Source organism: Parasteatoda tepidariorum, chromosome 10 (assembly GCF_043381705.1).
Source record: "Parasteatoda tepidariorum isolate YZ-2023 chromosome 10, CAS_Ptep_4.0, whole genome shotgun sequence".
Classification (NCBI taxonomy): domain Eukaryota; kingdom Metazoa; phylum Arthropoda; class Arachnida; order Araneae; family Theridiidae; genus Parasteatoda; species Parasteatoda tepidariorum.
This window is the reverse complement of record NC_092213.1, coordinates 71,458,588-71,469,737: the sequence shown is the minus strand read 5'-3', so window position 1 is coordinate 71,469,737 and position 11,150 is coordinate 71,458,588. Positions and strand designations below refer to the sequence as shown.

Below are 11,150 nucleotides of genomic sequence, written 5' to 3'. Positions count from 1 at the left end.
AAAAAATAATGGCTATCCAACTAAAGTTTTTAAATTTTGTATAAAATCATTCAGTTAATTGTATGTTATTGTAAATAAATTTACTAAAAAGCTTCTTTGTTAATTTATATAATTTTTACCATGTGCAAATTCATTTCGGGCAAATCCTTGGCAGAAATTATGTGCAAAGCAGGCAATTCATGTTTCTCTCTCTCTCTCTCTCTCTCTTTTCTTTTTTAAATAAAAGTTAGTTTTCTAAAATAATTAAAATTGTATAATTAATATCAACCTTATTAATTGTAAACTTCTTTAAATAATCCAGTGTAATATTACCGTGCGCACATCCATTTTCGGGCCTATCTTTGGTAACTCAAAAATCAAAACGCTTCAGTACTGCAGTAAGAACGCACTATAAAACAAAATTCCTTTATTAACGCTTTTACCTCAATTTGCGCTTCTGTTTTCACATTTTGTAATCTGGCAATCTTATTACGAAAATATTTTTAAATCATTCTTGAAAATTTTCTGTTCTTGTAAGTTTATTTAAACTTGCAACTCGCTTTATAGATTTCATTTTATGTTTTGTTCTGTTTTTCTCTTTACGTTTTATTTTCTGTTTTTTTACGTGATTTTTATTACTTAATGTGTTCTATTCGATTTTGTTTTTTTTTAAAATTTTTTTAGTGCTCCTCACTCTATTGTATTGATATACTTGCTTTGTCTGCATTGATACAAAATTAGAAAGCACTCCTTTTAGCGGATGTAATCGTGTGAGCTGATGAAGATTTTTCTGCGGATTTTTATGAATTTTTTTTTCTGATTTCTATTAATTGTTTCTTTAAATAATTTTTTTCTTAACTTTTTTTCATTATTCTGTGATTTTTTCAATGTTTTCTCTACTTTTTGAACTTTATATAGAATTTACATATCAAAATGCTTTTAAAATACCACTTAACATTTTCTAAGTTTTCCAATTTTGTCAAATAGAAATACAGTGAATTTTACAAAAACTTGTGATTCTGCATCAGAGTCGGAATCTTTTTCTTGCCCTCCAAATCTTGCTGGATCTTTTTTTCTTCTTCTTTCCCTTACTTAAGAGACTCGAACTGGTGTGTAAAAGCAATTAGCCCAACAACTCTTTATACATTTATAATAATTTATGTAAACTTGGTTTTAGTACAAAATTTTCATACAAATGCCGTTAAAACAGCTTTTAGAAAAATAAATGTCAGATAGGAAGTTCAACGTTCAGATCCTTTTTTTTCCAATGCCCACCTGGAGAATGACCTAGGTCATACAGGTATATGAAGGGCGTATTTGTTGATCACTCTTTCAGGGGCATCATATTAGGTGGGCCAAAGTTGCTCCCACAGTAAATGCAGATTGTACAGATAATGAAAGAACATCCATGCCTTGCCCGGGATTCAAACCCAGAACCTTTCTGGTGCAAGGTCAGCTCCCTGACCCTTACACAGCGCGTTCAGATTCTAAAATCTTGGAAAATCATAAATAATTTATGAGTCGATTCGAATTTTATTTTTAAAGGAGATTAAAAAAAAAAAATCTGTTTCCTTTGCCCAGAAAGTAACCTCAAAAATTCTCCTCTTGGTTGCTTGGCAACGGAGAAACACAACGTTTGCCGTTTTGTCATTCATTCAGTTTCTTTATGGTTGTTTTCAATAGTTTCCTTTTAATGGAGAGGTGATTTGGTCTTCTTTTACACTTTCGCCATATATATAAATCTTTATTGCGACCCAATTTTTTCGAAATTTTGTCTACCCCCCTATTTTAAAGGTCAGGATTCCAAATATGTAAAAAAAATATATGTTTATTCTGAGAAAGTACGTTTTTGTGTCTGTTGTTCTTGTAGTTCATTTACGTCACACTAAAGCTGCACAATGGGCTATTGGCGACGGTCTGGGAAACATCCCTCAGGATGATCCGAAGACATGCTATCACAATTTTGATCCTCTGCAGACGGGATGGCACCCCTGCTTTGGTAGCCCGACGACCTGCACGCGAAGTCGAGCACTTTACTGTAGAACAGTTTAACGAGGACCAATACCGCACACCCTCGGTTTCTACGCAGACTGATCCAAGTGGTCACCCACCCGCACACTGACCGCAGCCAGTGATGCCTGACTTCGGTGATCTGCTGGGAACCATGTCTTAACGATCAGTCCACTGCGGGACGTTTTTGTGTCGGATTTCGTAACTCAATTAATAGTTAGCACTAATTAAATAGCATATTTGAGGTAACCCCGGGAACCATTAAGATTGACACTTAGTTTGTGAAAATCCAATCATTAGAACGAAAGTTATTCAGAGTGATATCATATAAATATGTGTATCTATTAGTTAGACAGTAATGCTCTAAATGGGAATAGGGCAGTAAACCTCCCAGGTTTATTATCATACAGAAGATAATGATTTTAATTGTTGTCTCAGTTCTTTGAAGTACCGAAAATCCTTTTTACTATAGTTATTATTTATCTGCCACTTTTGAAATCTTTTTCGCTGTTCTTGCAAGTTGACAGCTTTGATCTTGAATGTTCTTTCAAAAATGTTCGAAACAAAGTAAATGACGCCCGATTTTTAAAAGTTAAAACGTTTTTCCATGTTTACTAATGAAATATCTTTACAGCCTGCTTCAAAAGGTGTCTTAACAATGAAATTCCTGTCTGATTCCAAAACTGTCAATGTTTCGTCCGAATCTCAATTGGGTAATTTTACAACCACTTCTTCTGTTGTCGAAATCCATTTTAAGGTGAATTCAGCTCATTTTACCAGTGGACAGAAAACAAGTTTTTCATTGTATTTCAGTCAAGGTTTGTAGTATTTGTTTCTCTTTTATTTTTTTAAATAATTTAATGCATGAAAATTTTTTGTTTATTTAGTTATATCCAACTATCAACGCCTCCTATAACTGAAAGCCTCCACACAGTTTTTTTTGGAGGTAGTCCAACAACTATGTAGGTAAACACATTTACTTTACTTTATTTATAAAAAATTGGGCACCTGGGCCGCACAACGGCCCCTATCCCATACATCTAGAAATTTACATAAGTTTAAAGTGATAACATTTTGATTTTAGCAGTCGATGTGGTTGCTAATACAAAATTACAAGCACTTTGCTCGGGTAAATAAACATTTGAATATCGAAACTAAATTTACACATATAAATATAAACATATAAATATAATTTGAAATATATATACATAGGTTGACATAAATAAATATAGTAAATATAACATTTGAATATCGAATATAAATTGACATCTGTTGGCATATATAAATATAAACATAATTTGTAATATATATACTTAGGTTGGCATAAATAAGTATTAACAGAAATTGATGCATATTAAATTTTTACATTTAACTAGCACATGTTTAATTAAGATATATATTGAAAGTCTAGAATTTAGAGTTCAATGTTGAAATGAAAGGTCCGGAATTGAGAAATAAAATGTCACTGAACTAGAGCTGTCTCTCCCAGAATTCTTTGCAAAGGACGAAACATTTTTTAGTTGGTTTTGCAGCTCTTTCACTAGTGATACGAGTCTGTGGACCAATTTGGTTGGTGTAGTAGGAACAGAACGAGGGCTCTTCCTGCTGGGGCGGGCTTTGCATCCCGTGTAGTTTGCGGTGTGAATTCTCCACAGTTGCAGCACTTTGGTGGTGTGAGTCTATCCTTACGACACTCGAAGGATCGGTGGTTATCAGTGCATTTCTCGCATCTGGGAGGTGCATTGCATGTCCATTGAGCGTGGCCGTATTCCTGACTATTAAAACACTGCAGCGGACTGCTGTATGTCTGTGATGGTGAAAATTTGCCGGTGATTCTCCGCTTCTGTAAGGATTGTGAGAAAAAGTGGGAGAAGCCTGAAGGTTCCTCCAACTCTTCTTTTAAACTGTATTGCGTGGTGGGTTTCGATGTTTAATTTCCCTAATTCAAGGAAAATATCCTCTGTTTTGAAGTCAACTGGTAGTCCACGGATTAAAACTTTTGCAAACTTGATATGTAGAACTTTCATTGAAGTTGTGGGTGAATTTGGAGCTTTGTTGAAATCCTCTTTGGATTCTGATGGTGCTAAGATAGTGGCGGTCTCTAGCGGTAAAGAGGAGCAGCTATTTATAGTCGAGGTTGTGTAATTATCAGGTTTTTTGACATCCGCTGGCTTTTTCTTCTTCTTTTTCCTTTTCTTTGTAGGAGGTTCTATGTTGTTTTTTTAATACTTTCTGAATCAGAGGTCGAAACTTCTTTAGTCTGTTCCATATGCTGGTCTCCGTCGTTGACTTCCATAGCTGGGGCGTCAGCTGATGTAGTCAGCGTTTCAGGCGTAATTTGTTGAGGTACCAGAATTGAATCGGCCGAATAATATGGTCTTACAGCTCCTTCAGGCACTTTAAAATCACTAAGCGTGCAATAACTTCCTCTTTTGGACCAGCAATGGAAGTGTCCATATTCATCTTCAAAAATTTCACCGGGCTTAGCATCTGGCTTCATGTAGTTGGGATATATCACCGGTATTACAATTCTCTTGGTGGGCGTGTGAGTAATCTTGCCGCCACGTCCGCAGCGTCGAGATAGCATTTTTGCAGTAATTAAAATGAAATGGTAATATCTAAACTTTACTTCCTTTGCCACATCCAAACATAATTGCAAGAGAACGAAATGCGAATTACTCACTCGAAAAGGAAAATGGTCGATTAGCAGTCCACATGAAATGGTCAGAAATCTTGAATGCAAAGTCCATTAACCCTGGCCGACGTTCACCAATCAGTCATTATCCAGTGTGAGCATGAGCGCGGCATATTCACATGGACCACAAGTCTCGTATGTGAGTCAAGGGCATTTTTGATGTAGATAAACAAGCATAAGAAGTATTTAATGCATTATCAAGTTAAAATAAGGTAGTGGTAGCAAATATATATCTAAAAATTTGTTTAATTTTTTAATATGATTGGTTTGTCTTTTTTACCTGTCAACCACTACAGATTCAATTCTCAAATATATTTGATAAATTTCTCTCAACTACTTTTACAAAAGAATTTCGATTCATGAGCACAACTGGTTCACTCGTTAGATGGACTGCACAGACTGCTTATAAAAAACCGTGTGAAGGCTGTCTGATGTCGGAGGTAACGCAACTGCATGGTGTATACAGTCTATGTTATACCCAAGTGCATTGTATTTTACTATACTCTACTACACATAGTTTTGCTATACTTAATTACGCTTTTTCACAGTGAAGATTTATGTGCGGGATTTTAATACGCAATTTAGATGAAAAGTATTTGCCACCATTTTTTTGATGCTGAGATACACTAAACATTTTACAGTGATCGAATTTGAACAGTTTTTCAGTTCTCATAGTTGTTTAAGTTAAAATGACCTTAAAACAGCAGGTTTGCTAAACAATATTATCGCCATCACATTATAAGCTAATTTTCAATTCTAGTTTTGCTATTTTTAAAAAAAAAATTATTTTCTATATTTAGTGTATGAATATTCCTATATCTGCCAACTTTTAATCCTTTCAAGGATGATTTTCCCCAATGGTAGTAAAATGAAATTTAAATTACAATATTAGGGCAAAAACATTCGCTGTAATTTGAACAAGCTTATGCTGATTACTACAACCATACTACGTATTAATATAAATGCTTATTTTTTTAAAATAGTGGCGGATCAAAAATATTATAAATCAAGTTTATAAATGCAAGGAATATATAGAAAGCATTCACTTTACTACCACTTTAAATTTAGAAATAAAATTTTACGCCAAATGCGTAAAAGTTGGCAGGTATGTATTCGTAACAAGTCAAGTTTCTTGGAGCTGAATTTGATACTTATATTACGGATTTCGTTTTTGCAAAAATTTATTTTGTCGATTATTATAGGGATAATATAAAGACATAACAAAAACAGAGACTACATATACACTGCTTGTGGAGACTTTTTATATTCCCTCCCGGATTTAACAGCTAAAAATAACTGTGGAATTGTAGACATTTTTCTTAAAATCCAATCATAACTACATCTGATCGAATGATTTGAAATTTAATATTTTTCAGACTGCAATCGAATACTGACTGAGCTTACTGGAAATCTAAGCAGTCCACATTACCCAAGTAGCTCACCGACTGACGCACAATGCATTTACAGAATAAGATTGACACCAGGATACCTCATCAATATTACTTTTCAAAACATAGATATAGGTCTCGACGATACATGTGATAAAGGTAATTTACAGGTGAGATTCTTTATAAGGTATCACTCTGAAATATTATTGGCCACTTTTTACTTCATTTTCTTTACATAAACAGAATTTAAACAAATATTGTTGTTGTTGTAGTTCATTTAAACAGCGCTAGAGCCACACAATGAGCTATTGGCGACAGTCAGGGAAATATCCCTAAGGATGATCTGAGGATCATCACAGTTTTGTTTATCTGCAGAAGGGATGATATCACGCTTCTTGGTCGAGCACTTTACGATAGAACTGTTTAATGAGGACCAATACCGCACACCCTCGATCCGTCCGCAAACTGATCCAAGTAGTCACCCACCCGCACACTAACCGCAGCCAGTGATGATCTGCCGGGAATTGTGTCTTAACGATCAGTCCACTGCGGGACATTTAAACAAGTATAAAATTACCTAAAGACCCTCCGAGGTATATCGCCATTGCTGAGGATTTTAAATTTAAAACAGTTGCAAAATCCATTTAGCTAGTTCGATGTTTATTAAAATCAAAGATATCGTACCTGAAATAAAAAGGCGTATCAGTAGAGGTTAATGTGACTTTTTATTGATACTTTTACAAATTTATAGATTATAATGAATTGCGGTGGTATTTTATCTGGAAAAATAAAGTTGTTATTCTCGAAAGAATTATGAGTATTATTTTAAAGCTGAGTTTTCGATAGAATTCAGGAAAATATTATTTGGGTAGTAAACGCAACCCTAATTTAAACAGGATGTTCAAAGCGATAAGCTGAACTAGCACAGCATAAAAAAAATTTTTTGAACGCTGAGTTTTTAAATTTAAAATTATCTACTTAATTATAAACACTAATAATGAAGGGTTTTTAAATGCTTGTAACGGGGGTTGGAAAAACCAAGTACAATGGGTCATAAATAACATTGAATAAAAAAATCAAGGATTTCGTAAGTCTACTCTTTTAAAAATATAAAACTTTCATTTTATGAACCACACAGTTTAATTATACCTAAATATTACTTTATTAGACGAATATAAATTTGAACACCGTAATGTAGAAATAAATATAGCATTTCTAATTATAGCGCCATGCGTATATTTACTTATTTAACAAATTTGAAAAATACCTAATTCACTGTAGTGAATCTGTTTACTGCCTTAGAAATTTACTCGACCGGTTTAATTAACCTGGCCATTGCCAGGAGCACCCTGAATATCTTTTGATCTAGTCATCGGATCTTCATGTATGTATAAATACACATTCTTAATGGCCTGACCTCAAATATGACCTAACTATTGGGACAATGTTTCCCAGATTACAGCTATCCCCCACAATATCCAGAAAGTCAGTAAACCACGATATCTAGAAAGTCAGTAAATACATTGATAGAAATGTATGTTTATTTAGAAAAAAACGTGTTTGTGTCTGATTTTGAAACTTCGCTTACGTTAATTAATCAGTATATTTCAGATTACCCTTTTAAACCATTAAAATTGAGTTCTGGTTTGTGAAGATAGATTAAAAGTTATCCATGGTGTTCCATTTTTTTTTCTACAATGAGGAGTCATTACAGTCAGCAAATAGTTATCTGTGTTTATTTATTTAATTATTTTTTTAGCTGAAGGCGAGTTCAATTACAAAAGAATGTAATAACCAACTATATAAAACTCTCTCCCTTCCATAATCTAGGTTTATGATGGCGATGACCAAGAGAGCCCTCTAGCTGCCGAACTATGTGGAGTTATTGCATCATATCCTATCATATCGACAAACAATTACTTATGGATAAAATTTAAATCTTATTGGTTATTTGGTTCGTCATTTTCAGCTAACTACAGTGCTGTAAAAATTTGTAAGAAGAAACTATTTTATATTTTTTAAAGATTAATACTTTTAAATTTGCATCATCATTTTTATTACTATTTTGCTTTAAATCTCAATCCTCATATAGATAAGAAGGAATTAGTTTGGACATGGGATTAGTGTAGAAAAAAGGAATATTTCTGAGTTAGTGCGGACAAAACCTGCTTATTTATTTTTTAAAAAAAATTCAATAAAAATATTATGCATCCGAATTAGCTTATGTATGTAGTAAAGGTTTTAATTTTAATCAAAATAGTGCTAGATTGTTCACAACCATGATTAGTAAGTTTTTATGCCATATTTGTTAAAATCTTTTACACTAGAGCTCTATCCCTTATTTATGATCTCTTTACGATTATTTTTATTTCGTATCACATAAAGTCCATAATATAGTTTTTTTTGTTTTTTTTGTTTTTATTGTTCAAAAACAACATAATTCCAGCAAAAGATTTAAGACGTAAACTTTTATTTGATACGCAAACCAATTTCCGAAGACACCGTATTTTTTAAGTCATGATTTATAAGCCTTGACCCGGGAAAATTTTAATTTTTTTCAATGAGTTTTCTACTTAAACTAAGCCACATTTGAGCAACAGCGACGAAAATGCCACCAAAAAATTTCGACTACAATTTTTACTTTAAAAAAAGTCAGAGAAATCAAACAGCTTTGGGTATAGCATATACTCTTTTATTCTTAACTAGTGTTTTTTCTTTTTACAGTTTTTTGAAATTTTTGAGGCTCTTAACTGTGAGATATCTGACATTTTTTTGAAAACTCATCAGTTTACAAATAGTAATATCCCAGGAGTAAACAACGGCTGATTGACAGAACAATTTAATCGATTTAACACGTGTTTTACATTATTTTAAAGCCATCGTTGAACAGCCGACCCAATTTTGGGTTTACGACTACTAAGTTCAACTCCATAGCCTTTTGATTTTGAATCAATTCAAAAGACAAGGAAACTCCTGAATCAGCAACCCTAGAGGTATGATTTGTAATGGGAACACGGAGGACATTGCGATTCGACTAATTTAACGTGCATCAGCACCATTTACTACACGTGGAGCCTTCGGCCTGTGGAAATCGAACCCACGACATGAGAATTAAAAACTTGTTTACCTTTCTGTTATACCTACGCATTGAATGGTTTCGCCGGGACCATGTCCAAGAGTTCGTGAGTTCGATCCCCGTCGGCCAAAGACTCCCCGTGTAATAAATGGTGACTGATGCACGTTAAATCTGTCGAGTCGCAAAGTCCTCCATGTTCCCATTACAAATCAAAACCTCTGGGGGTTTCCTTGTCTTCTGGATTGGTTCAAAATTACAAGGCTACGGCGTTGAACATTAGTAGTCGTAAACCCATAAAATTAGGTCGCCTGTTCAGCGACGGTTATAAAAAAAAATTCGCTCGTGGTAGTGGTGTTTATACGTGGTGGTTATAATGCGTTTAATTCATGGTGGTTACAATGCGTGGTTAGCTAAACCCAAGCGTAAAATCGCCAAAGATGTAAAACTCCTCCAACTTTTTTTTTAAATTTTTTTTTAAACTCAAAAATTAATCAATATAAAAAATTAAACAAAATTGTTGAATTTAACCAAAAAGTGCAAGACTTAGATCAGTTAAGTTACAAACCCTGGGTATCAATATTAAGAGAAGAACACTGTTTAAACGTTAACACTCGTTAATTTGAGAATGCTATCTTCTTTAAAAACGTTCATATGCTGTACTAAGCATATTGAGTTCACCACGAAACGTTACTAACACGTAAAATTCAAAAATTAAATCTGCTCTCTTTTGAACTGTATAAGTTCATTATACTATTATCTTCATTTTTTGACTGTATGATTATAAATCTCGAAATGCTTGAAATTATACTTATTAAAAAAGCAGGGCAACTGCTCACCGGAGGCGACTAGTATTAAGATAAAGGTATTTAAATATAGTGTTATAACAGAAAGAATAATCAAGTATATAGGTATTAATTTTATTAAATTGTTTTTTTTTATTGGAAAGTTGAAATGCCTACAAATATTGATGAACCAGAAGAAGTTAGTGAAGTAATTACAGATAATTCTGAAGGAAATTTCCAAACTTCTACCACAGAAGATAATTTGGAATCTAGATCTAATGCACAAGAAGAATGTAAATGTCCAACTGGTAAAAATAATTTTCGACACCTAATTAATGAAATTCTGTAAAAATATTCAAAACTAACTAGTAACTTTTTTTCCATTACTACTATTACATAATAGTTTTTTAAAAATTATAATACTTGTTATGAACCATAAGGAAATGATTGCCGTGACTCTTATGCCTTATTTCGAATGTTACCGCTGAAAATTAATTTTTTGGAAAATATATTTGCCATGATTAAGGAAAAGAAGTGGTAGTCACGAATTATTTACAGGCCTGTCAACTGCTTCGATTTTTGAAATATATTTCATAGAGAAGTAGGCATTTTAAAACCGAAGCTTTCAGAAATTTTGGCAATTTTACCAATATTTTAAAAGTTTAACCTCGGTCGAGGAGACAAAAAGTGGCGTTGCATACGAATTTTTTAATCATCAGTGGTAATGAAAACAAATTTAAATGACTAGAAAAATATAGATTTAAGCATAAGCTACCACTAGAATAGTTTTTTTTTTAAAAAAAGAAAAGCGTAGAAAGTTGGCGGCCCTGTATTTACAGCATTCTGGGACCGATATTATACATATTATACACTTATGATTTTCCTATAAACAAAGCCGATTATAACAGCATAACAGCCTATTACGCAGACGATACCGGTATTATTATTAAATCCAGAAACCCAAATCATGCTCTTCAAAAACTACAAGACCATATAGACGAAATAGAAGACTGGTGCTTAAAATGGAAAACTGCAGTAAATGCTGGAAAATCACAAATATTAATTATACAAAAAAGAAGAATTAAAATACTTCCACAACTTCAACCAAAAATGTTCAACATACCAATACCAATAGTTAAAAAAGCAAATTATCTTGGCCTTATAATCAATAGCAAACTCACCTGGAATGATCACATCAAAAGCACAATATTAATCCAAAA

At 33.1% G+C, this 11,150-nt stretch overlaps 2 protein-coding genes across 2 annotated transcripts in view; both read left to right on the top strand.

The window, feature by feature from the left end:
* The window catches only part of LOC107449272 (uncharacterized protein CG3556-like), a 184,835-nt gene that overhangs the window by 133,952 nt on the left and 39,733 nt on the right, over nt 1-11,150 (top strand). The window lies entirely within an intron of this gene.
* LOC107449271 (CUB domain-containing protein 2-like) overlaps nt 1-11,150 on the top strand; it is a 22,549-nt gene that overhangs the window by 5,910 nt on the left and 5,489 nt on the right. Inside the window, exons 3-6 of the mRNA XM_016064762.4 lie at nt 2,624-2,807; nt 6,061-6,242; nt 7,903-8,065; nt 10,095-10,238. Coding sequence (XP_015920248.1) covers nt 2,624-2,807; nt 6,061-6,242; nt 7,903-8,065; nt 10,095-10,238 — 673 coding nt within the window. The remainder of the gene's footprint in view (nt 1-2,623; nt 2,808-6,060; nt 6,243-7,902; nt 8,066-10,094; nt 10,239-11,150) is intronic.